Source organism: Anoplopoma fimbria, chromosome 15 (genome assembly GCF_027596085.1).
Source record: "Anoplopoma fimbria isolate UVic2021 breed Golden Eagle Sablefish chromosome 15, Afim_UVic_2022, whole genome shotgun sequence".
NCBI lineage: Eukaryota > Metazoa > Chordata > Actinopteri > Perciformes > Anoplopomatidae > Anoplopoma > Anoplopoma fimbria.
In genome coordinates, this window is record NC_072463.1 from 2,791,419 (window position 1) to 2,818,936 (window position 27,518).

The 27,518-nt window shown below is 40.7% G+C and overlaps 1 protein-coding gene across 1 annotated transcript in view; it reads right to left on the reverse strand.

Moving 5' to 3' along the window:
* LOC129103136 (transcription factor IIIB 90 kDa subunit-like) overlaps positions 1-27,518 on the reverse strand; it is a 107,613-nt gene that overhangs the window by 43,685 nt on the left and 36,410 nt on the right. Inside the window, 5 exon segments of the mRNA XM_054613435.1 lie at positions 21,856-22,179; positions 24,931-25,023; positions 25,438-25,477; positions 26,545-26,671; positions 27,065-27,158. Coding sequence (XP_054469410.1) covers positions 21,856-22,179; positions 24,931-25,023; positions 25,438-25,477; positions 26,545-26,671; positions 27,065-27,158 — 678 coding nt within the window.

A 27,518-nucleotide genomic window follows, 5' to 3' on the forward strand; every position in this document is an offset into this window, starting at 1 on the left:
GCATCTTCCATCGAGGGTTAATAAACGCACTGTGACTTCTGATAAGACCTTAATAGGCTTAACTGCCGTCTAAGCCGATCTACCTTAAACGCGCTTCCTTTTCAATTACGATTCACTTTCTAGATTGCTGCTGCGCTTTTTTATTTTCAGAGATGCTGAAACGGCAATTTGAATTTTTTTCCACACACACACACACACACACACACTGCGGCGACCCGACTTCATCTGCTTCTCTTTGCGATTGGATCTGATTGGAAGAGTGAAACAGACATCTTGAATGTGTGGCACACAGTTCAATTTCGGAAGAGAAAAGGTTAAAAGAAAGTGTGACTTTGATAAAAGGAAACAAAAAAAGGGAGTGAGAGAGTGCCGGCGTTGAGAGTGGAAGAAAAACAATCAGTAGAAATTCAACAGCTTTCACTCCAAAGATCCTCCATCTTGATTAGCCGGGTTTTTTGGAACAAAGTTAAACTCTACTCCGGCCGCCTGCAGACATCAGACGGTCGATCAAAGGAGCAAAGATGGAGGGAAATGTTTTCAAGAGGTGGCAAACTGCAGCTTTAAGGGAGAGTCGTTTAACTTCTGTCAGCTTTTCTGCCCAACAGGGCGGCACCTTCAAAGATGTGACACCGGACTCCACAGACAGGTGCACAGACCGGGAGGCCGGACAGTAAAGGGTGTGTGGAGGTAATCCAGTCAGCCAGTCGAGTTCAGTTAGCAGATTCCAGCTCTGTTAAAAAAAGAGAAAGCCGCTCCAGAAGGGAAGAGACAGGTCAGTCGCTATCTGTCGGGCCCAGCCCTCTAAGAGCTTCCTCTCCATGAAGTGTGAAGGGGAGGGGGGGGGAGATAAGATGGAGACAAGCCCTGGGAGGCAGTGAGACTAAGAGCTGATAACACCAGTCCAACCCTGGAGAGGGGGGAGGGAGGGAGCAATTACCGAGGAATTATTCAGTCTGGCTTTGATATATCTACACTCGCTAATTTGATCAAACTCATAGAAATTGTTCTTGGTGAGCGTGTAGAAGAAATCTACAGATCTTCAGGATCAGAATTTTGAGGCAAGCTTTGAGGCGAAAGTGGAACCAAAATGCAGTCGACAGCGTTTTGTTGCATGAAGCCGTTTTTGAGTCGCTGTTCTAACTTGAAGGGGCGTTCACATGAATTTTCCCAGTCTTGAATACATTTTTCAGATTATTCCAACACCACATAAATGAATCGCAAATGCCCTATCTGGCCAAAGAAAGATAAGCATAGATCTGGAAGAAGAAGTGGAAGTAATCATCGAGACGTCAACCATTGGTTTGAAGCCTCGAGTTCAGCGTTTTTGGCCGTCGCCATCTTGTTTTTTTTGCAACCAGTGAACAGGAAGTGACCATATTAGGACTGAGGAGGAGTGACGTAGAGACGCCGTATACGTCTCTGGTGTCGACCTGTCAATCAGTGTGTAGCCCCGCCCTAAAGCATCCCCTGCTTTATGGTCTGTTTGACTCTAAATGGAGCATCATTTACTAAATGAACATCATGCTGTATTGAAGAAGACTTGAAACTAGAGATTGAGACCATAAACTCATGTTTACAATGTTTACTGAGGGAATAAATCAAGAGAGAAGTAGAGTCATTTTCTCATAGACTTCTATACAACCAGAGGAGTCGCCCCCTGGTGGACAGGAGAGAGAATGCAGCTTTAAGACATGAAGCGGAGGTTCCTGCCTGGCGATACGAAAGCTTGTAGAAACAGTTCCCCTACGTACTGCGACACGAAATCCTTAAGAGATACGGAGAACCTGAATATATCGGCCTACTTTCACCCCTGGTAATGAGTTGAGCTTCAAAGTTTCTTTTCGTGGTCTAGATATTACAGTTTCGATTGAATGGCTGAACTTTGTCCTTTTCTATTCATTCAATGTCCTGGCAGATAAAAAAAATAAATAATCCTCTCCACAATGAATAACCTGACAAAAGGTGAAGAGAAAATGAATTCCATCTGAAGCTCTGTAGACGGACTACAGAATAGTACTGCATCGAAATAGTACTTTGAGAAATTAAAATGAACTGGCTGCAGTGACACGATACAGAAACAGATCTATGACATGTGAATGCTGCACTAAATGAGACGTCTCTTTATTAAACAGTTAAACTAAATATCTGCAGCCTAAATCAATTTGCATCGCTCTGAATAATCAGAAGTGGATTACATCATCTCGTCAGTGCCAATGACTTGCAGCACATTCCCAAAACTTCTGAATCCTGAAGGAAAACAGGAAGCAGCTCCCTGAAGACCGTAGAGGGAGAAACTAGTTTCCTTTTGCTGTCCGGGCTGACGAAGGAGCCCGAGGTCTTTTTTGGCAGCAGCTCAGTTACTCAGAGGATCCAGCTCTGCCTGCATATCAACACAGGATTCCCCAAACATCTTGTCAGTAAATCCATCAGGAACGCATCTCTAACCTCATGCTGAGGCAGGAGAAGAGGGAAGTATCCGTTCTCCAAGAGAGTAGACTCTCATTAAAAATATCTCATAAAAGAGATGGCCTGATTGAGGAGACAAAGGTGGACGATGGTCTGAATTGGGAAATCATAGCGGGTATTTTTTCACTTTTATAGACAAAACAATCGATACTCGTCACATTATGATGATATTAAAATCCTTCATAGACGTGTTGGAATGAGGACTTAAATGACGGGTTTGTGACCAAAAGAATCGCCAAAGTTTGGGCGTCCCAGTGACTTTTTGTACTGGTACTTTCCCCAAGTGAGGAGAGGGAAGGATCAGTTCTCCAAGAGAGTAGACCTTCAATAAAGAATTTCATAAAAGAGATGAAGGGATGGCGGGAAAACGTGGACGATGGCCTAAATCGGGAAAATCGTAGCGTGTGTTTTTTTCCCACTTTTATAGACAAAACAATCGATTAAGAAAATACTGGTCACATTCTAGGGATATTAAAACCCTTCACAGAGTGTTGGAATGAGGACTTAAATGACGGGTTTGTGACCAAAAGTATTGCCAAAGTTTGGTACTTTCCCAATTGGGGTCTTCCCTCGCCACGACATTGGAAGCTCCTCCATGTGGCCTCGCGGCGAGTTCACGTTTGCTAACGCTGGCGAGCTCAGCAGCAGTCTGAGAAGATGCCAAGTTGAATATCTTTTGGCGAACGTTGCCGGCCTGAGGAGATGAATCGAGGAAAAAAACAAAAACGAAGAAGGTGTTGAAGAAGCAGCGGTTTGATCCATCGCCATGGCGCCCTGGAGGTGTTAACTCTATCGCCCTGTTCTCTGCTGGTCCACACAGACAGGTAACCTGACCCCGGATTTACCTCTCTAAACCTTCCCCTACTGCTTCAGAAATACCCTCCCCCACCCGTCTCCCACACATCGCTGCGTCCTAGTCGGCGGCTGGCCTGTCTGATGTGGTCAGGAGAATGAGATGCTCCACCGCAGAGGCCTCTCCGATACCAAAGAAGAAGAAAAAAAACACAAAGAAACAGAGAAAATGTGCCCTGCAGGAACGAACGCCAACAGGTGAAGGAGACGGCCCTTTTGAAGGCGGCGAGGGAGGGAGGGAGAGAACAAGGGATTTAAAAGAGGGAGAGGGGGAGGGAGAGCTTGGGGGGGATTGAGCCAAACATAGAAAGTAAGAGATCCAGAGATATCAAAGGATAAGACTGGTGTTGTTCTTGATATTTCTTGGTGTCAACATATCTCAGGAAAAAAGACCAAAACTAAGAATGTGTCTCTCAGGACGTTCTGACTTCCTGTCTGAGGCTTTTCTCCCCAAAACTCACTGAAATATATGGTTTCATTTGGAATAAAGGCTCCTAAAACAGCTACAGTCACAGTCGTTTTTAAATTAGAAGTCACGTAAACGGGAATAAATGGTGCATTTGTTGGGAACTATTTTCAGCGGCGGATTAATACCCATTTGACGCTCTAGTGAGTATTTACAATAAGAGGGTTGTGTATGTGGGATTTAATAGTTGCATTAACTGAATATTTGAGGGTTCAGCCATCAGAAATAAATGAAAGCGACCATCAGAAGTTGTGTTTCCGCGGCAAATATGGAAAAACTGCTTTGTGTGTGTTGATCTTTTCTCTCCATTTCCTTATGAATTCATAATCTATAATTTTTCCCCTTATATTAATGATTAAAAAACACAAACACACACTCGTACAGTACCACAAGCACTACCACTGATGCCTACATGCGTTACTCAAAAACTCAAATTATATTAAAAGCCGGATGTAATCATTTCCAAAATTAAAAACTCAAATCTTCTGCTTCAATCTGCTTTCAAAAACAACATTTTCTCTGCGGTCAAACCTCTTTGCTCTCCCACACAAAGGAAGGCTCCAGTATGAATAGACATTCTTAAGCTTGGGTGTAACTTTTAGCATTTGCAAGTACCTAATAGCATAATAATCACAAGTTATGAAACCTCAAATGTAGACCAAAGCACTGCAGCATGTAGTGGTAGACTACTTTTCACAACCTGTAGTTTAAACCACCTTGCACATCTTACAACATCAAAAGTGGAGGAGCTTAAAGTACTTATTTGATATGAATAAAAAGGTTAAACTGGTTTAGATAATGAAAAGATGCTTCGGATACACACAATACTTGTTAGTATATAAACTCATGAGGTAATTTGTTTTGAACTTTGTGGGGGACTTAACTTTTCTTAAGGTTCCACTCTTGTGGTGAAGGTGACTTTTTGTGATGTGATGTCCAAATCGCATCGTCGGACTAACAAGATGACTCATTCTGCTCTTTTCATGGGACACGTCGACAAGAAAAATACAAATATGGCCGGCTGTGTCCTTTAAGAGACAGGAAGAAAAATGGAAGAAGCTGCGGAAGAAAAGGCCAAAGAGAGTTCGCGGTGAAAGAATGAGGGAAAAAAGTAGTCAGAGAAAGACAAAGAGACGCCGAGGAGAAAAAGATTAAGAGGGGAAAGAAAGAGACTGATGGAGAAAACCCAGCAGGAGGGGAAGACATGGAGGAACGAGCAGAGCCGCAGAGAGAGGAGGAGAGACAAAGGGACGTTGGGTAAGACATGGAGAGAAAGAAGATATAAAACAAGAAAAGAGGAGGAGAAAAGTTGAGACAAAGAGATTAAAGAGGGGAGGCTCACTGATCTCCTTCTAATCCGGGTTCATTTGGGATCTGAGGGGACAGAAAAGGAGGAATAAAAATGGCTGAATTAAAAGGGAGGCGTTCAGTCTGATTTAGTGAACCTTTCCAAAAAACAAAGAGTGTGTGTGTGTGTGTGTGTGTGTGTGTGTGTGTGTGTGTGTGTGTGTGTGTGTGTGTGTGTGTGTGTGTGGAGGATGAATGGGGCTGTGTGCAGGTTCACCCATCATCCACACTTCAAAAAAAAGAAGAAGAAAAAAAAAAAAAAAAAGGAGCCCACATTATCCGGACTCGCAGCGCTTGATGTCAGCAACAATCCCGATCCACTCCTACATGCCGAACTCCCCCTCCTCACCCCTCACCCCTCACCCCCCCGACCTGAAGCGAGCTCTGCCACGGGGGGGAGGAGGTAGACATGAAGGGAGAGGTTTCAATTTGTCAGGATTCGGGCTTTTAGACGGGAAGGTGGACTGTTTAAAAGAAGGTAAAGTGAAACAGACCTCGGCAAAATGAGCTTCTGCAAAGAGATCAAACGGAGAAATATTGCCAAGTGCTTTCCAAAACATGCTGGCTCCTCAATACATGGGCTTTAGAAAGGAGAACAGAATGTTTTAAAGCAGATACATGTGAAAAAAATGAGATGAAAACAGAGCTGCAACTGATTATTTTCATTATTACCCACTGTTTGATAAATCGGGCAATAAAAAGTTAAGTTATCAGAGATCTGTCAGGTATAGTTCAACATTACGGGTCACATACTTATTTGCTTTCTATAGGATAGTTAAGATGATACGATTGATTGCACTCTCATCTGTGCTTTGAGTTCGGGTGGCGCTTAGCTTAGCTTAGCATAAAGGGAGGCAGAGGGAAAGGGCTCGCCTGGCTACGTCCAAAGCTCAGAGAAACGGCACAAAATAAAAGCACTTATCTCGTTTATTTCATTTGTACACAAACAGAAATGCAAATAACAACAATATCCAACCGCCAAGACCTTCTGCTGATCTGCAACGGTCTTTAGCAAAGGTCTGAGCGATGGAACAACAAAACTTCACCCTTGACTTCACTGCTTTTCAGTTTTACCAAGTATTCAGATTGTAATAATATAGAATGAAGAAAAAAAATCCTAACATATTTTAACCAGAAAAAAACACGGATACATTTTGAGGTTTTGGGCTATTTTTCCTCCATAACATGTCTTTTTTCAAACTAGTGGAAAGAAAAACATCCAAAATACATATTTAATGTTTTATTTTACTATACTTTGTCTATTTTAGTCTGTAGATTTCCTCTAACTTCACCAAAAGTTACCATTAGATAATGCCTCATTTGCATATTTAATCATAACATTTCAGGAAAACTTGAAATTTAAACAATATTTGCATTTACGTTAGTGATCAACAGGGGAAGTTTTATGGTTATAGCTATTAAATCATATTTTTTTTAACCTATTGACCTGCAGCGTCTCATCTTAAACAATCAATGGATTATTAAAGGATAGTAAAGAGGTCGTTCATTTTTACAGGAATATTTTTAGTGAAAGCTACACTTTGAGAATGACAGAAAGATGTCACATAATTGGTAATGAGGGAAAAGAACAATGATTTAATATGTTGCATAAAACAGCATATTGTTTTGCCAATTACACATGCAAATCTGAGTCCAATCATAAATAATTAACTGATATGCATGTAGAAAAACCTCCAGATCACTTCTTTATTCCACAGCTTAAAGAAAACAAAAGGCTCTTAACAGTGGAGCCATGTTTTATCTGCAGCGTTCACACTTCACTTCCTGTTCTACTGTTGCATTCATGCCGAGACATCTAGGGATCAGATTTTCAGTAAAGTGCTTTAAATGCAAAAAAAAATAAAAATAAAAAAAAAAGAAAACAGCACCACAGCTCCAGGTTTAGAGGTCCTTCCCTGCAGTAGCATGAGGTAATAAGGCTCGGTGCCAGCTCTGCCCCGGAGAAATAACCAGCCAGCCGAGGCAATAAATAGAGTGCTAGATTCTCGCTGACACGGGCGGGCCGGGCGAGCCCATTAAAACCCGACCTCCCCGACCTTGGAGAAGCCCAGAGTGAGAGGACGCCCACTCCACCACCTGCTCCTCCTCCACCTCCTCTCCTCCTCCTCCTCCTCTAGAAGCAGAATGGTGAGCGGGGTGTTACATGCATATAGGAGCTGGTGGACGTTTAGACTCCTGGAGGCAAACCGGATCACACATTTATATTGCTGCGTGTTTGGAATACAAATACATGTTTTTTTTACTTTTTGATTTTGTAGTATTTATCTTATAGAGAGGAGAAGTCCCGCCCCTTCAAGTGTCCCTCATTGGACCTTATCTGGGGGAAAATATGTACAGTAGTCCACGGCGAAAGACAAATATATTTATCCCATTAGAATTGTGCCATGAATTACACGTTTGTCAATTAAAAAAGGTCATTTGCAGGTCAACAGAGTTGTTGTACCATCATTTAGTTCCACGTGAAACCGCTCAGTGATCATCTCTCTCTTCTTTTTTTCAGCCAGGTAGAGAAAGAACAAGCAAGACCTTCTAATTACGTATTTTCACAGTCTCATATGTCAAAAGTTTTATAAACAAATGTAACTTTCTTGGCTTTAAATTGGCAAACATCATATGTGTAATTCATGGCACAATTCAGGAGGGATCAAAAAGTTATTTGTTTCTTGCCGATGATTAATGTAAATATTTATTTTTTCCAAAATAACCTCCCATTGACCTCTATTGTCAAAAACCAAACTAACAGTAATTGTTTCTACCAACCAGCCTATCAAAGCCTGATGCATCTTCTCCCTCTGAGCCATAGATGCTCCTTCATCATCATGAACACTGTAGTTTATTTTGACTAAAAAGCACCAAATGTTGATCAATCCGCCACTACAAATAGTCCCAAACAAATGCTCTATTTCCTGTTTGATAAGAACTACAATTAGCAGCTTTAATAACAGAGCCTTTTAAAACAAAGATCTGCGTCTTCGGTAGGAGCCAATGGGCTTGTGGCGCCACAGACAAAGTAATAAGTTTGCAAGTAATTCCAAAGTTACAAAACGAGCGCAGCATTTTAGTAGAAAACAGCAAAAATATTAAGAAATGCCAGATTTTGCATATCGTTACCAATCTGTACGTGATCCAGATCTGCACCAAGTACTTTCCACCAACTTTTGCCTGCAAAATAATCCTAACATTCTGAGTTATCCTAATTAAAAGACAAACCCCACAGTAAACATAACCCTCAGGGCAGAGGTACTCACACTTTGAACTGTGGAAACAGTTGTTTTCTGTCCAAAACGAGCAAAGTTTAACATTAAAATTCAAAAAGTTGGTTAATTAAATTGCAAATTGACTTTTTAATTGGCTCTTGTTATGTGAATGTACTCGAGAGGACGTGAGAATATTCGATTATTAAACAAGCACCAGTGGCTCCATCATGACATTTCATTGCTGTTTAATACCTGGGATGGCATTTGTGATATTTTAATGAATTGATTTGTTACCATTATGCACACATGCAACAAATGTCGTCGTGGTTACCGTGTGTGTGTGTGTGTGTGTGTGTCCTCAACCACAGGGTCACCTGGACACACTGCTCCTTTTATTCTTTACTTTTTGTCTTTCTGGTGGAGAAGAGGCATTAAACAATGAGCAACTCTTCCACCTTTGCATAGTGTAAAAAGTTTATAGAATATTTACTTTACTTTTTAACATTGCTGAACTTTTTTACTCATTCTTTTTCATGCACAAATTAAAATGGCATACCTATCATACCATCAGGGGGCGACTCCTCTGGTTGTATAGAAGTCTATGAGAAAATGACTCTACTTCTCTCTTGATTTATTCCCTCAGTAAACATTGTAAACATGAGTTTATGGTCTCAATCTCTAGTTTCAAGTCTTCTTCAATACAGCATGATGTTCATTTAGTAAATGATGCTCCATTTAGAGTCAAACAGACCATAAAGCAGGGTTTGCTTTATGGCTACTGTGATTGACAGTTGGCTGCCGCTACCAGAGACGTATACAACATCTCTACATTTAACCTCTGCATTCCAAATATGGTCATTTCTGTTCATTGGTTGCAAAAACACCAACTTGGTATAACCATTTTCCAAGGTGGCAACGGCCCAAATCCCAGAACTTGAGGCTTCATAACATCAGTCCACAAACCAATCAGTGACGTCATGATGACCACATCCACGTCTTGTATACAGGCTATGGTTGAACAACCATGACCATCTTTTGGTTCGTGGGCAATGATTGTTTGGAACATTTCACCAAACAAGTAAAGATTAAGTCCAAATTAAACATACAAGTTAAATACAAGTCGTCCAGAACAGCAGCAAACAAACTGGACTGAAGAACCAGCAGACATTACATCACTTTTGTTTCCATTGTTATGAGCAGCCATGTTGTTTTTCAGTTTCTTCTCTTTTGCCATCTGTGGCCACAACAGTGCGTCCTCTCAGACGATTGTTTGTTCTGAGAGTGACGGATCGTTTCAACAGTGGGAGTCAAGTTTTCCGTATTTTGAGTAAATGTCTCGGATCATAGAGACATCCTGTCATTTTGTCCTGCTTCAATATTTGCCCTATTTTTTTTTTTACCAGAACAGTATGTCATTTCATAGGAGGAGAATAAATTAAGAGAGGAACTGAATGACTCTTTGGTGGATGAGGAATTTGGAGAATGCCGTCACATAACGGAGAACTGTTGATTGTGCGCATTGTTGTGCACGAGAATCAAACATCTGAAACGTCAGACGACTGCCACAAGAATGTTTAACCAAATGTTGGCGTTACCACGCCGATGAATCAGCAGTCTGTGTTTGGCATCCACCAAACAATAACTCCTACAAGTTTCTACATGTGTTTCTGCTTCAGCTTCTGATGTTCGTGAAAGTTTTTTTTCAACGATAAGCAGGAGGCACATCCCTGACTCAAAGCTGCAATGCATTCTGGTATATTATTAGCAGCTGTGGGTGTAGGAATCAGTCTCTGCACGTCTCCTCTAATGGATTTCTGTCTGTATGGTGGTGGCATGTGGGTGCAAAACGTCTCTTTTCTAAGTGATAACAAAAAGGTAACATCTACTGTTGATGTTTATTAATCTTTTACATGTTTCAGATGGCGAAAACAATCTCACCAAAAGGTCCATTAGAAGTTCTGGAGCTTTCAGTCGCATCACACAGTCAAGGTCAAAAGCGAACTTTCAATCTCAACTTTCCAGAATAAAAATATATATATTGGCCAAGTATGTGAACACAATTAGAAATAACTAAGAAAAGAAATCCTTTAAATGCTGACGAAAAGAATAAAATGTGTAATTCCACAACAGCTGTTGGACCTGGTGGAGAGTTTGTTAAGGAGAAAACCTTAAAAACGAATGTGAGCATTTTTAGGAAACCTCAACGAGAAGACTTAAGGGGTCAAATTCTATTTCAAGGAAACCTTATCTCAGATTTTAATGAAAATCTTATCTTATGGATAGTTGTGCAACCGGCCACAGCTGTTTAATGTCACCATGAGTCACTGACAAGTTTTAGTTAAAAAAAAAAAAAACTGAACCAAGAGGATAATTATCTTTAGTATGATGTATGATGTAGTACGCTGCCGGAATGATCCTCACAAGAGAACTAGAAGTGTCTGAGAAGAACTGAGCGCTGGATGTCCGCATCCAGAGATGAAATAAATAAGATTTATGTTTTGAAAGCGTCAGACTTCCGCCTGCTCGGGTCAATTCAAATTGCATTTGTGTGTCAGTGTGGACTCGCTCAGAGCTGGAAGAAGAGTGGAGCTTCAAAGTTAATGTTGTTTTGACGAGCTTTCTCAGTCCTCTTTGGATGAGGCAGCAGGATCACTGAAGCTCAGGGAAGCTTGTAGTTAAAGGGTCACAATTGATCGGATTAACGATAAGACATTGTTACACTTCCTCTGCCAGGTTTAAACTATCTATAGGCCAGGATGGTGAGACAATAACAGGTATCTCAAGCAAACAAATGGTCTCAATGGAAAGTGATTCATTTTACTGTTGGAAAATGTCTTTCAAGGCAGTGAATGCCTTAATATTATCCTTTTAAAGTAATCCCCCTTAAATAAGTCCCTCAGCTAAGGAGAGATGAAGCCTTAAGTGTCATATTTAAGGAGAAAACTTTTGATGTTTTGTGCAACTGGCCACTGATAATTCTCATCTGGTCACCCTGACTCCTCTCTCTCCACATTCTTGTTTTCATATTCTCTGGATTAGAGAAACTGATTGTTTTATTCCTTCAGCGTGTTAAAAAGGTGCAACTTCAATTCCAACCCCCCCCGCAGTAACTAAGTTTTAATGCTTCTATCTGTAATTTAACGCGGACCGACGAAGGGCTACGACGCACTCGTAGAACTAAATTACATCATAGTAACTTTTATCACGCTCAGTTTACGTTCTTTTATTTGCTGCAAGAGAGAGCAAAGAATGTGGCGAGCAGAAGGAACAAGATAACAGAGTCTCTCTTCAACTTGCTTCATGTTTCATCTTCACTACCAAAAATCTTTTACAGCATCAGAAACTTGTGATATAAAAACACGCAAGCAGTCCAAGCCGACCCGCCGCAGCTGTCCAGGTTGCATTTACGTAACAACGTAAGCCAACGTGTGGTTACGTGAACATCTTGTGTTCATGGTTGAAAGAAACCAGTAGTGAAGTGCTGGTAGGGGATATCACACACACACACAAAAAAAAAAGTCTGTGGTGTCAAAATTAAGTCCAAATAAACCTCGTCCAAAAGAGAGGAACATCAGTCGGACATGAAGACGTATCATTTTAGACTCATCCCATAAACTACAGCGCTGGTTGTCTGATCCGTTTCTGTAACTCAAAACTATATTCTACACAATTTCAGTCCATAGCAGAGGATTATTCTTCAGATCATTAAATATTCAGACCACCAGACGTCTTTTTCTGCACATTTGGAGTCCCTGTCCTGTGAGGGACCCCTGCTAAGATCCCTCGTCCTGCTGCGTAAGGATGGAGCAGAGAGAGAGGTGGGGGGTAGGTTGAGAGACAGTGAAATCTGCTGTGAAGCAACAGCCAGCGGCAAGCGGTTTCCCGCCTTTGCCTGCCTGCTAAACGGTAGCTGTCATCTCCCGTCAGGCTGGCGGCGGCAGACGAGACAGCTTCCGTTTTTTTAATTTTTTATTTATTTCACTCCTCGGGGCCAGAAGACGCACATCATCTCCGATCACAGCCTGCTGCTGTGACGGGCCGCTGCAGCCATCTCACCAGAGAGGCCGACTACACACTAACACACACACACACACACACACACACACACACACACACTCACTCACTCACTCACTCGAACACACACACAGCCTGATTCCAGATTCCCCTCCACACTGCTGCTGAGGCAGTTTAGCTTGTACCGACTCACTGAGAGCGTATGATTGGCCGTCCGCAGAGAGCCTGAAATAAACATCAGACTTTTTGTTCTAGTTTTCCTCCGGTGTGGTTCGGCTGTGTGTATCGGTGACGCCCGTCTCTCGTGGCGCTGTCACCTCCCGCCTGTCGCCCTCCTCCTCTGAGAGGTCGTGTCCATCAGGCCATATGTCCATCACATCCAGCTCTACTGTAGCGCCCCGGGCCTTGTAAACACTCTCCTCCTCCTCCTCTCTCACACTCTCTAGGCCGGCCCAGCTGTCCCGGCAGCAGAGACAGGAAATGAATAAGTCTGTGAGTGAATCGTCTTCATGGATTAGTAATGAGTCATTATTAATTAACGATGCACTTGGTTTGCTTTAAGAGAAGATGGCCACAGGTCTGTTGTTGATTGAACAATACCACAGAATGAAATATTTATCTGACAGGTGCCGAGATTCATGTTGTTCAACTCCCCTCACCCACCTCCACACACTTGTGAGAACCACCACGGACATGATGAATAACACAAACCCATAAACATCACAACTACACCTGTCAATACTTATCGTACAATATAAAGACATAACCTGGACAATATTTGCTGACCTTGATTTATTGTTAAAAATGTATATTTTACATTAAAGTTTTGAAGAACAACAACTCAACATTTTGGGTTGAAATCGAATGAGAGAAGAGTGTTGTTGTTGTTACTTATATCCAACATGTTATAAATAGAATATGTTGTTACTTTTTGTTAACAACAGTCCTTTGAAGGAATGATTCACTCTCTTTAGCCTTGTGCCAAATGTTCAAAAGTTTGGGTTGTATGAGGTTCTTATGCGGCCGGGCAGAAGTCATTTTATCATCGGCATAGAATGTCTTAAATCACAATAATACTATTGTTTATCACAATTATTTCTGGGGCAATAATCATCCAACAAAAGTAGTTATTGTGACAGGCCAAATCACAACTTCATGGCTAACTCAATGTTAAAGGAACAATAAGCTCATTTGTTTTCTTGCTGAGAGTTGAATGAAAAGATTCATACCACTGTGACGTTTGTACGGTAAATATGAAGCTACAGGCAGCAGCCAGTAAGCTTAGCTTAGCATAAAGACTGGAAACGGGGGGAAACAGCTAGCCTGTCTCTCTCAAATCCACAAAACAGCACTTCTAAAGCTCACCGATTAACATGCTGTACTTTGATTTGTTCACTCCGTCCCAAAATGGAGGTGAAAAAGTGACTGTTTTTTTGGGAGCGTTATTTGCCAGAATATTTCATGGTAACTAGACGTCAGGACTAAAGGAAGATCATCAAAAAGACAAATGGCAAAGCAGCATAACTACTGTGTGACGATATATAGATTATTTAAAGTCCCTTAAACAGATAGATGTGTGTAACTCAGCTCTTTATCAACAATGCCCTGCTTCCTCTCTTCACAGTCACACACTCACACAGCTGTCCTTCACAAGACATTTGGTCAAACGCTCAGCTGCCAAGCCTTCAGTAGTTATTTTCAAATAGAACAAGAAAAAACACATAAAATGTAGTGAGATAATAAAAATGTTCTCTGGTGCAAGAGCCTTTGTTTGAGTAAAGTCCTTGAAATGAATCGCAACAGCAGATTGTTGCACTCGCATCAAGAACTTATTTCTAAACAGTGTTCATTCAACACAGAGCTGGAGATGCTGGTGGCTGCTGGGAGCAAACCAGTGACCTCCTGGTTTTAAGGACTCCCTTTCGCTGCATTAGCATAACCAAAAAGACAACACAAAAGGGAGCTTGTATCTCTTTTCTCTCTACACATCTGACTGCTGAGGAGGTAAAGTGTGCTGCCGCTGAAGCACAGGATGAGACTTTGAATTCTCCTTTCATCCCTGAGAGAGAGAGAGCGATAGAGAGAGAGATGAGACAGATGCTGCTCATTTAAAAAAAGGCTATAATTGACTCAGCAGAGCTGCTGTCAGAACGCAGATCCGTCACAGAGCTCCTGCCACGCCCCCGGATCGCTGAGAGCCATGATGCACTGCGGTAATTGCCGTTAGCGAGGAGGACGGATGGTGGAGAAATGTTCCAGGACAACACCTTCCTCGTCTGTGGAGCGATGCGGGCTTTCTTAAAACAGGCCATATTATGCTATTTTCCAGGTGCATATTTTAATCTCCAGTTACAGTTACAACATGTTTACATGCGTTAATGCTCATAATCTTCCTTGTTTTTCCTCATCATTCTGTCTGCAGCACCTGTTCTCACCCTCTCTCTGAAACGCTCCGTTGTAGCTCCTCCCTCCAGAAAGCAAAGTCTGCTCTGATTGGTCAGCTAGCCCGCTCTGTTGTGATTGGTCAACGTTTCACATTTCAAAAAACTCTTCCTCCGTCTCTCTCTTTTGTTGTTTGAGGGCCAAACTAGCCTGAAGGAGCTTTACGACACTTCTGTAACATTGTGACCTCATAAAGTTACATTGTGACCTCATAAAGTTACGGAAGTGAAGGAGAGAATTCAAACGAGCCGTTTCAGGAGCTCAGGAGCTTCTGAGGGGGAGGGTAACTCCTTTTAGGCGTGGACTTCAGGTTTTACACTCTACGGACCTTTTACATGTACAAGAATATATATATATATAACACATTAAAGGAGAGGGAAAAAGTGGAAAAGCATAATAGGGCCACTTTAAACACAGCGAAACACCTGTGAAATAGCTACAAAACTAAGGTAGAAATCAAGTTAGATCTTAAAAAATGAAATTGATTCTTCACAGGACCCCACCGGCTGAAATCTAGACACTCACAACACTTCAATCGGACGCCTTTTTTCCCACCAGACGTTTTTCGGCGCAATAAAACCTGCAGAGTGGTTTGACAAGAGCCGGGGAGCTGTGCTCACTGAGGTAGTTAAGGTCAGGGCACACGCCATTGATTGAACTAAGTGCTCCGCTGGAAAACTGTGTGCTTCAATCAATGCCGCCTCTAATGGCGTGCCGGGGCCCGAGCTCCCCCGAAGACCGAGGCTAACGGCCGAATGTGAGAAAAGTCATCCAGGAGGAGCTGGAATCAGGTTGACTGCTCTCACTTTCTCCTCCGATGGCACAAGTTGATTAAAAACGAGTGTAACTCGCAAATGCCATCAACCGAACTCCTCAATACTGTGGAGGAATCATAATAAACTGTAAACTCATATTCATGGTCTATTTTATGTCCTTTATACAAGCCCTGTAAAGAAAGAAGTCAAGTTCTAAATGTACTATCATGTTAGGAATGTTGACGATTTGACTGTTAACGATTTGATTTTCCTGCAAAATATTTACTAAAATATAGATTTTTAAGACCTCCTGTTTCCAAAGCATTTAAAAAAGAATAAAACTCATGTATGAAAATAACTAAAATTGTGCTATTAAAAACACAATTATAACCAAAATGCTCTCGTGTTTCCATCTTCCATATTAACTACAGTTACTGTACTCTAATCAGTTTTTATTTGACTTTGTTTCCTGATAGAATCCTAAATTACAGCCTCCATCTCTTCCTCCAGTGCCCTGCCCTCAACTAACAATGTACACACACACACACACACACACACACACACACACACACACACACACACACACACACACACACACACACACACACACACACACACACACACACACACACACACACACACACACACACACACACACACACACACACACACACACACACACACACACACACACACACACACACACACACACACACACACACACACACACACACACACACACACACACACACACGACACACACACGGATGAAAGGCTCGGCCCTAATGACAAGGTACCCTGTCCACTTAATACTTCAAAGATTGAGCCCCCCCCCCCCTCCTCCCCTTCTCTTGCCCTTCCCAAACCCACCGCAATTAGCCGAAACAACTGAACCCGAACCGGGACCAGCATGAATCCACAGAACATTCTCCAAACGAAAACACAGCGGCAGGAGAACACTAACTGTGGACACGGAGACACATAAACTAACTGAATCACACTCATTTGCATATGGTCATTTCTAAATATGTGAATGAAATTACACAGATAAACCAAACATGGGAAACCACACAAAACTTAATAAAAATGGTCCATTTCGGAGAAAAGAAAAGTCTCAGGAATAAAAAAGTGACCCATGAGGTTCTTTAAAGGACATATGTTTTTTGCCTTTTGCAGCACCATAACTTAAAAAAATTGACGCTGAATAAAAAAAAATTATGTATAAAGTTACTAAAATATACTTTAATTTCGTGTTGATTTTGGCGGTCCCTGTGGACAAAAGTGGTAGTGCAGTAGGGAGTCATTTTTGCAGCAGGGTCTGACAGGAGTGTTTTTGCATTTTGAATTTGAATTTTCAAAAAGCCAGCTTCCTGTAGTCAGTGCAGCTCCAGGTGCTGTTATTATTAATTATTATTATTATTATTATTATTATTATAATAATAAATGTCTTTATGAACATTTGCCATTAGGGGGAAAAGCAGAACAGAAAAAGTGTCTCTCCGTTTTTGCATTTGACCAATCGGGAACCTTCTTTTTTTGGGTTGGATGGTTATATGAACCAAAACAGAACCAGCGCTCACTGCAGAGGCCGGATGAAGACCCTCTAATCACGCAGCTCCCCGGTGAGATCAGCCTCGAGTCCCACCGGCCGACAATTAAACCCTTTAATCACAGCGGTGCTTCATCCTTTAATGCCCATCCTGTCATTCAGGGCCGCATACGATGACCCTCGTGATATGATGACTGGAAGAGGATGACTCAAACTGACATCACTCTACTTTTTTTTTTTATGTTTTTTTAAAAAGGAGACACATTTACAATCAACATAAGAGCTTATGATTCAGGGAGCGGTGATTCATTGGTCATTGTGGATCCTCTCTCTCTTAACCTCCTCCTCCATGTTGCATTTACCCCCCCGATGAAATGAGGTCAGAGGCATTATTGGGGGGCATTTTCATCAGGTTAATGGGGGGGTTTGGCCTTCTGTGGTTTGAGTACGGCTGTTTTTTTAGGGAGGCAGGTTTTTAACCTTCAATGTGGAACAGGAAAGTGTCGTAAGGAACGTGAATGGATTAGAGTCTTTATTTTTAATCGTAAAATTAATGGGAATCTAACGTCATAAAATCTATTTAACGTACCAGCTTAAAAGGGATAGTTTGGATGTTATTTTAAGTGGGATCGAATGAGGGTTCTTCTACATATTCAGTGTATTACCTAGAGAAGATCTTGCTGTCAGACTGAGGGCAGTTATCTGTGCTCTCTTCCACAAGACTCCATTGACAAAAACAGTCATTTTACCCAACAGAAGAAGGGAGTTGCTGGTCTAACGCCGCCTCAATCGGTTTGTTTCTGTGTTTTTTGTGTCTTTGGTAAATCTAAAGTTAGCCTGTTAAACACAAAAGTCACATGTTAATACAAACAAACTAACCAATCAAGGCAGCGATAGACCAGCAGCTGAAGCGTTCCACAAGGTTAAATTACTGTTTTTGTCAATGGAGTCTGGTGACATAGATAACATATTTTGTTTCCCGTTAGAAAAGGTAAAACGGTGAGAATATTCTAAATACAGCGTTCACTTAAACGGATACTGATTCTTTTAGGCGTTTTAAAAACGTCCACAGCAGAACATCGCTTTGCTCCAGTGCTCGTACTCCTCTCTGTTTCTACAAACTCCATCTACTGTAGTGATGCACTGACTATGAAGAACCTCAAAACAACCAAAGTTTCCACTTTAGGATGAGTTTCCCAAAATCATTGTTTCTTAGAAACAAATATAGATGAACAAATCCGTATTTTGGTTCATTTCAAAGTCAACATTGTATCACGAGCACTGACGCTCTCTGTGAAAAAAGGGACTTTGATGTGAAATCAGGTTAAAATTAAGAAGAAAAAAAAAAAAACATGTTTTTGTTATCAAAGTCCTCCTCTCCCTCTTCTGTTTTCACGTGTTATTATTTCTAATCTTTGACAACATCTGTTAAAAAACTAAACTTCTTTGGGTAATCATAATGGAGAAAAAAAAAGTTAAGATAAAAACTGTATTTATCTAGAGGGAATTTGCAGTGAATCAGTTGCAATACAAAAGGAGGAAGAGTGCAAATAAGGTGTCATTTCAAAATATACACAACAGTACTGATAATAAAAAATGTAAACTGTACAGTTAACGGTCTGCATTAATCGAGGAGTGGATGTATATAATAGGTTACGCATCAGATCTGAAATGAGACCCAGATCAATATTTACGGACACAAAGAGGCTTCAAACCGGTGACCTTTAAGTTACATAATTGTCTCCAAACATTAGACCACTTCACCGCCTCCGCCCTCACAACACACATCCATCAAAAACACACTTCACCTCCCACTACTGCTCCCTCCTGACTCCCCCATCCTCCCCTCGTTCCCCTGACTAAGAGCCATAAAACACAGGTTTCCTCATCAGGACAGATGTAGCTGCGTGGCACCATTACCTCACATCCATCAACGCCTCTGCACACCCAGATGTAGGGGGTGAGGGGGGGGGGGGGCGACGACATCCTACTCGCGTAATTAGGTAATTATAGGCAACGCATGATGGATCCCTGTAGTTGTTTTATTTCTGTAACCGTTAATAAGTCACATTGACAGAGGGTGTGATCCTACCGTTTTTTTGTTTTTTTATGCAGCAGAAAAGTTCAGTCTGTTCTTGTGTTTGGAACATTTAGGTTCTCGTTAACTCACACATTAACACTTAAAGCACAAATGTGTCAATATTTTAGATGTTTATTTTACTCTCAACAACTCCCAGGAGAATATATAAACCAAAATATCTACTAACAAGTATTTTGTGTGTGTATCAGAGCCGTATCCATCTTCTGCCACTGGAAAAAAACTAAAAGAAGAACGGGCCACCATATAACAAAAGAATGTAAATATTTCAACATTATAGAAAAGTGACTACATATTTCTTTTGGAAAATTTATTAAAAAATGAGTTGTTTTTCTTTTTTACACTTGGACCTGTACGCTCTGACATTTCTCCTCAACTCTTCCGACTGACCATCAGACCCAACGTCATTTATCTGAGACCCCTAAAAAGATCAGTTCAAGTGTATGCACCAGACTCCATTGACAAAAACAGTAATTTAACCTCACAAAACATGGAGTCTCTGATCTACCGCTGCCTTGATAAGTTAGTTTGTTTGTGTTATTTTGTGACTTTAATGAACCTGAACTAACCCTTTAAATAAATAAAAACAGATTGAGTTGGTTTTTTTTACATTATTTTCACTTCTTTCTGTGGCTTGTTTCACTCAGCGCTGAAGTCCATCAGACTCCACAAACCAACGCACCTTATTTATTTCATACACCTAAAATAAAATCCATTTGTGTGTACGCAATATTAGGAATATTTATACTGCTTTATGTTGCCATCAGACAGCCCTTTAAAGGAGGAACTGTATGAGTCTGCTCTCTTTAAAAGCTACCAGACTCCATTGACAAAAACAGTAGTTTTAGTTAACAGAACAAGGAATCGCTCGTCCGTCGCCGCCTCAATTTGTTTGTGTGAATATGAACTAACCCTTTAAAAATAAGGGTTAGTTGTAATAAAGTTGTTTTGTTGGACTTGTACATGACCATCAAACTCCATAAATGCACATTATTTTTCCTGTCTTGGAGCAGTAATTTTCTTCACCCGAGTTTAAGTGCCACAATTCAGCTTCTGCACAAAAGAAAACCACCCAGACAACCCGTCCAGAGACATAAAAAAACCAATAACAACTTGTAGTATTTTGGCAAATCCAGACATCAACCACCTCGAGGGTTAAAGAGTCTCCCACACATTCACTACCCGTCTGGCGGCGCACTAAAAAGGGTGAAACGTAATAAGGGATGACAAATTTCACACGCAGCTCAGCCAATTTCATCCCGGAGCAGAGTTAATTACGACAATTAAACCTGGGAGAGCATTCTTTAACTTGATTATGGGTTATTATGGGGATACAGTAAGGTACCAGACACAGTCAAGGATGAACGGCATCACCACAGCATTCATAATCAGATCGTCCTCCAGGGTGATGCTGCTTCTAGAGAAAAAGATATCTGCTAAATCAAACAATATTAGCACTTATTGTATTCGTATCAGTTCGCTGCACTTATTGTATTCGTATTAGTTTGTAGCACTTATTGTATTCATATTAGTTTGTTTCTGCACTGTACTTTTGCTCTGGTTTATGCTTTTAGATGCTTGTTTAAGAAAGGAGATGCACTTATGACTTCTGGTGACTAGTAGTTCTCTTGAATACCTATGTTGAATACACTTCCTGTTAGTCGCTTTGGATAAAAGCGTCTGCTAAATGACTGTAATGTAATGTAATGTAATGTAATAAAGCCTGAGATGTTGTTTTAAAAGCTCCAGGTTTATCTAACCGCTGTGTGTGGAGTATTATGCCGCATAAATGTGAAAAAAAACAAGAAAACCTTTCATCTAGTTAATCAAATCTCTTGTAAAGTGATTCAATATTCGATTTTTTTCCCGCCTTGTTTTTCTCATCCTGGCTGTCCTGCAGCACCTCTTCTCACGCTCTCTCTGAAACGCTCCGTTGTAGCTCTTGCTCCTCCCTCCAGAAAGCAAAGTCTGCTCTGATTGGTCAGCTAGCCTCTCTGTCGTGATTGGTCAAGCGTTTCACATTTCAAAAACTCTTCTACCGGGGCTTCAGCTCCGTCCCTCTGTTTTGTTGTTTGAGGGCCAAACTATCACTTGTGACCTCATAAAGTTACATTGTGACCTGATAAAGTTACATTGTAACCTCATAAAGTTACATTATGACCTCATAAAGTTACATTGTGACCTCATAAAGTTACATTGTGACCTCATAAAGTTACATTATGACCTCATAAAGTTACATTGTGACCTCATAGTGTTACAGAAGTGAAGGAGAGAATTCAATGGAGCCGTTTCAGGAGCTCAGGAGCTTCTGAGGGGGAGGGTAACTCCTTTTAGGCGTGGACTTCAGGTTTTACACTCTGCGGACCTTTTACATGTACAAAAATATATATAACACACTAAAGGAGAGGGAAAAAGTGGAAAAGCATAATAGGGCCAATTTAAAAACAATGCATGGAGAGAAGCTTGAGAGCTGCTTTTTGCCAACAAATAGGAATATAATGCCCCAGAAATGCGAGAAAACCAAGAAAACCTTTCATCCAGTTAATCTAATCTCTGGTAAAGTGATACCAAATTAGATTTTCTGCCTAAAAATAAGACGTCTATGAAGATTAAACTAGATTTACTATAAAAAAACAGTCTGCACTCACCGTCTCCGTCTCCCTTGTCGATGGAGTGAGGGAGGGCCAGACTGGACGCCGTGGGCATCGTGCCCAGGATGGACTGCAGCGACGGGGCTTTTCTCTTTGGGACGTCCCCCTCCAGATCCTCGTCCTCCTCCTCGTCCTCGTCCTCCGGTGTCTTCTGTTCCAGTTTGATCAGGGCCTCCAGCGTGAGCTCGCCGAGGTCTTTGCCAAAGTGCTTGGCCACGGCCTGAAGTATGTCTTCGTCTTCGTCTTCATCTTCATCTTCCTCCTCGCAGTCCGCTGTCAGAGACGACGTGGAGACGACGTCGCAGTCGTCTTTTGCAGTGTCTAAGAGAGGGACAAGTAGAGATTGATTTAGAAATAATGTGGCGTTTAATTCAACTCTTTAAAAAGGATAAAGGGACACCATAGGTCAGGATCAGATCAGCCTGGAATATAGGACCATAACCCCTGACCACATGGTCAACAACAGATTGTTTAAATAATGTAATTACCAAAAAAAAGGACAAATCCATTTCAAAGTAGAACATTTTTGCATCCAGCTGACTAATTGAGATCGAGACCGCTTTACACAGTGTGCACTTTTTACTAATTTGTCATAATTAACTTTTTGCAGTTAGAATAAAATGAATGAATTTGCTTTAATGTTTTTGTATAAGTTAAACAAGCAAGATAATACATTAGGGAGTTTTTGAAGTGTTGGTAGGCAGTTTTTTTTAACCTTAAACAGAACAAGGCTAGCTGTTTCCCCCCGTTTCCAGTCTTTATGCTAAGCTAGGCTAACAACCTCCAGGCTGTCCCTTCATATTTAATGGACAAATAAGAGATTGGTATTGATCATATTGTTCAATTCTCGTCAAGTCAGCTTATTTTACAAAATATCACTACTCTTTTAAGATTCATAGTGAGAAAATACAATATTTTGTGTACTTTGGTGTAAGATTCTGCTGGAGCTGTTTCAGGGCGAGTAGCTCCTCCATTACTTTGAGTTTGGTACTGACTTTTTTTTTTTGTATCTTTAGTGATTTTTCCACAGTGAGAGTAACACTTTACATTTTAAGGTAACCACCTAAAAATATAGAACCTACAGTTTAATTGCATTTTCATTATGAAGTAATCTGCCAATCTTTTTTTTTTTTTTTCAATTAATAAGTTGATTGTTTCGCCTATAAAATCTGGGTATAGTGAGAAAAAGCAATAATAATGTGCAGTAACTAGAAGGTCACTCCACTAGTTATGTGTTTAATGACCAATGTGTCCTTGTACAAAATGCCGTGTTTTTAAATAATGATAATACGGTTCGTGTCACCTTTACCATGTTGTGTCTCATTATACAGTCAATGACTCCTCAGAGTTAAGCAGCAGAGCTACAGTATCTGTTCACATTGTATAATTAGCTGGATATAATTATATATCAGAATTTCAGATTTTTTAATTAAAAACAAAAACACATTTTTATTATGTGCAGAACGGCTGTAGTAAAACTATATTGATATAAAAGTGAAGTGAGATAATCTTGTTTCAACAAATCACTAAAACGGTGATAAATAATCACATCCAGACAAAAATAAATGGGATCATAATTATGTCCGTCCTCTCTCGGCTCCCGGTCTCCAATTAAAATGCGTCCTTTAATCAGCCTCAATTAAAATGTCCCCACACAGACTTCAGCCCACGAGTCAGAAAAAGCAACCGAATAATCAGGAGGAGAAGAAGAAGAAGAAGAAGAAACGAAACGCCGCCGGATCTTTGAAAGCGTCGCAGCAGCTGGAAGAGCAACGTGCTCAAAATCAGTGACAGCCTGAGCCACCCCCCACCCACTGTGTGGAAACAGAGTGTGTGTGTGTGTGTGTGTGTGTGTGTGTGTGTGTGTGTGTGAGAGAGAGACACAGATAAACAGAAAAGAGCCAGAGATAAAGAGCCAAAGGTAGAAGCAGATAAAGAGAAAGAGTGACAGGGAGTGCACTCTGATGTGTGTTGTTTTTGCATGGGTGGGCCTCTATGTGTGTGTGTGTGTGTGTGTGTGTGTGTGTGTGTGTGTGTGTGTGTGTGTGTGTGTGTGTGTGTGTGTGTGTGTGTGTGTGTGTGTGTGTGTGTGTGTGTGTGTGTGTGTGTGCACAGTAAGGGGTCGTGTCCACCAAAGCGTTTCTTTTCCCAGCTGGGAGCGTTGTGGAGTGTTTTGGAGGCTCAGAGTTTTTCTCAGCTGAAGGGAAAGAGGATGGCTTGGTGGGTCTAGGAAACCTATCCACGAGTAACATTCTTTAGTTATGATTCAAATAAACTTTATTATCCCACACAGGGAAATTCACAGTGTTCACTCTATGGATACTATTTTTCTAAGGCGCTCATAGTGCATATACTGTATTTCACACTCTAAAACATTAAGAAGTGAGAGGTATATATATATATATAGTATACTAAGTGGCAGATAGGGAGTGATTTTAGACAATAGGTAGCAAACAAGCCTCTCGATTCCTTTTTTATATTTTTTAATAATCATTCCCAAACAGTAATATTAAAGGAATAAAACCCCAAAAAACTGAGATTCTTAGAGATTTAAGTCATAAATTTACGAGAAAACAAATGTATTTTTTTGTTTGTTAAGGAAACACATTCACAGACGCCGCTGTTAGACACTGCGCTAACATGAGCCCAAGAGTGCAACATTTTAAAACTATACAAGTATTTATTTACGTTCATAAAAGAACATGAAAGAAAACACATGTATGTACGTTCCAGGACCTTCAGCTCGCTTCGAGAGGACATCGGAAACAGCAATCTTTAGGATTTATCTGATAACCGATTGGCAAAGTAAAACAGGACAGGTCGCACATGAAGACAACCCACAATTTTTAATGATCTCGGCATTCTTTTTATAAAAGAACACAGAGGGAACATGAAAGAAAATGAAGAAAATGCATCTTTCAGGACCTTGCTTTGCTCAGAGGCTGTCCTCATCATAAGAACACTACTTTAATTCAGACAGCGGCTAAATTTGGGACTCTAATCTCGTAGAATAACCCGTCATACTGTCCTTATAATGTGAAAAATACATAAAAAAAAACCCACTTTCTGTACCTTCTTTAGCGTAGGCAGCGTAAACTCCTCTCAGTTTGGGTCGACAGCTCTCAAGCTCTGCGTCTATTTCATCCTGGTAGCCATGAATTTCATCTGTTGAGGGCAACAATGAAAGAAAAAAAACCACAGAATGATTCCTGGATCAAACAACGTTGCATGCATCACAGAAAAAAGGAGAAAGTTCTCATGTCCCTGAAGAGAAACAATACTTATCTTGCGTGCAAAACCTTTAAATTACATCCACCATAATTATAATATAGTGTTTTAGTGCTGCAGCATGATGGACGGGTAATTACATGTCGTGCTGGAAGTGAATCAGGTTTTTAGTTTCCAACACTGATGTGCAGTTTAGTGAAGGTCAGCCAAATGGCAGACAATAAGATACTACACTGGAATGAATGAGAGAGCTAGAAAGCTAACGAGTAGCAAGTAACAACAAGCAAGTAGGACGAGAAGTCAGGATGTATGTGACGAGACGGCAAACAGACGAGGACGTCGCATTCACACCTTCAACGTCGTCCATCTTTTTCTTCAGCTCGAGCTCCAGCTGGAGGAGACAAAAGGAAGAGGAGATGAACCAAAGAGAAGCTCTTCTTACAGTTACTACAAGGTGAAATTATTACAGAGTAAAAACATTTCAGGATAAAGAAACATTCTGATTTGCTTGGTTTTCATACAGTTGAAGCTATAATGAGTAAAAAAAGCCAATAAGTAAAGATGAGAAATCTGATAAAAAAAAAGCAACTCTCTCTCTGCTAAGTGAGTGGACGCAGAGAATAGTGATCTTTGACGGTTTTACTTTTTGAGGTTAATACTCTTCATTAATTATTGGAGATAGCCTGCAGGCAGCGTGTAATCATCAGGAAAATAAGGTATAAGATGAAATTTTAATATTTCCCCTGAGGAGGAAATGGGTATTCTCATAAGTAGTTATAAAAATTGTGGATGTGAACATTTTTTTCTGATATTGACACATTAAAGGGATAGTTTGGAGGTTTTGAAGTGTGGTAGTAGGAGGTATTTATTAGTTAGTGTATTAATACCTACAGTAGACAGAGACTAGTACCAGCATGGGTGCTATCAATATCAGTTTAAATGTACTCTATATTAAGACTATTTTGAATGCTTTATCTTGTCGTGAGACAGACATTTCCGTCGGTGATCTGAAGCCGTTATGTTCATCTATGCTCTCGTCAAAGCCACTGGACTCCGTTGACAAACACAGTCATTTAACCTCATTTAACCTCAGAGATAACTGGAGTTGCTGGTCTGCCGCTGTCTCTGACTTTTAGTTTGTTTGTGTTATTGTGTGACTTTGGTGTTTGATAGGGTTAGATAAGATTCACCAAAGTCACACAATAACACAACCAAACTAACAGATAGAGGCAGCGGTAGACCAGCAAGTCTTGTGTTCTCGTGAGGTAAAATGACTGTTTTTGTCAATGGAGTCTTGTGACTGTGAAGAGAGCATAGATGGGTATAACTGCTTTTGTTTTCCATTGAAAAGGGCTGACAGCAATGTAAAGCATGGAAACAATTCTAAATAAAGCGTAAACTTAAACTGATATAGTTTCTTTTAGGTGTATAAAATACATCCACAGTTAAAATCCAAACCTGATTGAATTTTTTCTTCCTCAGTCCCTCCGTGAAGCAGGGCGGGTCACACTCTTCTGCCAGGTCCATCTTCATGAACTCTTCGATGGTCAGCTGACTGGTGGGCGTGTCCTCAAACTCCGTCAGTCTAACGCAGGGGGACGAGTTCAGATCATCACATCAGAAAAGTTAAGATGAAACGCAGAGTCGGGTTAATGCGACGGATAATTTAAAACAGCAGCGGTTTTAGAATAATATGAATCTCCTGCTCGATTATGCACCACCAAAAAACACAAGACTACCATGTAAGAAAGATCTCAGGAGTCAGAATTTTCTACAACTATCACCTTTAATCCATTATCCAACAAGATAGCTTTTAAATGAGAAACGTCCAAGTGAGGTTACTTGGACATTTCTCAGTTGAATGCTAGCTTGTTGGATAATACATAAAGTTTGATAGTTCTGACTTCTGAGATCTTTCTTACATGGTAGTCTTGTGTTTTTTGATGGTGCATAAACATGAAAAACTCCCAACACGCACCTTTTTCTTAGCGTGGTTTCACACACTTTCACGACGCTGACGATTTCTTTGATGGTGCGTCGAAAGTCGTGCATACGAGCTGCAACAAGAAGAGCTAAAAAATAAAAAAAAACACAATGTGATGAGATTTAACCAACATGCGTCTAAACACTATATTTATAACCTGGTAAACTGCAATGGTACACAATATAAAAGTCTTACATTGAGAAATAAAACATGAATACACTTATACTGATGTTAGAAATGTACACGTGTCATCAAACAAGCGACAGAACACTCAAATATTACATTTGTTTTTTGGGCATCCCTGCGTTTTCACCTCAGAGTCTGCAGGACAGGAGAACCCGAGCCTGCAGAGCCAAAAGGCCACACAGAGTCAGTTTTGAAAAAGGAGCAACAGCAACACTAATATTATGTAACGAATCGCAGTGCGAGCCTTGAAGGAGGAACAGTT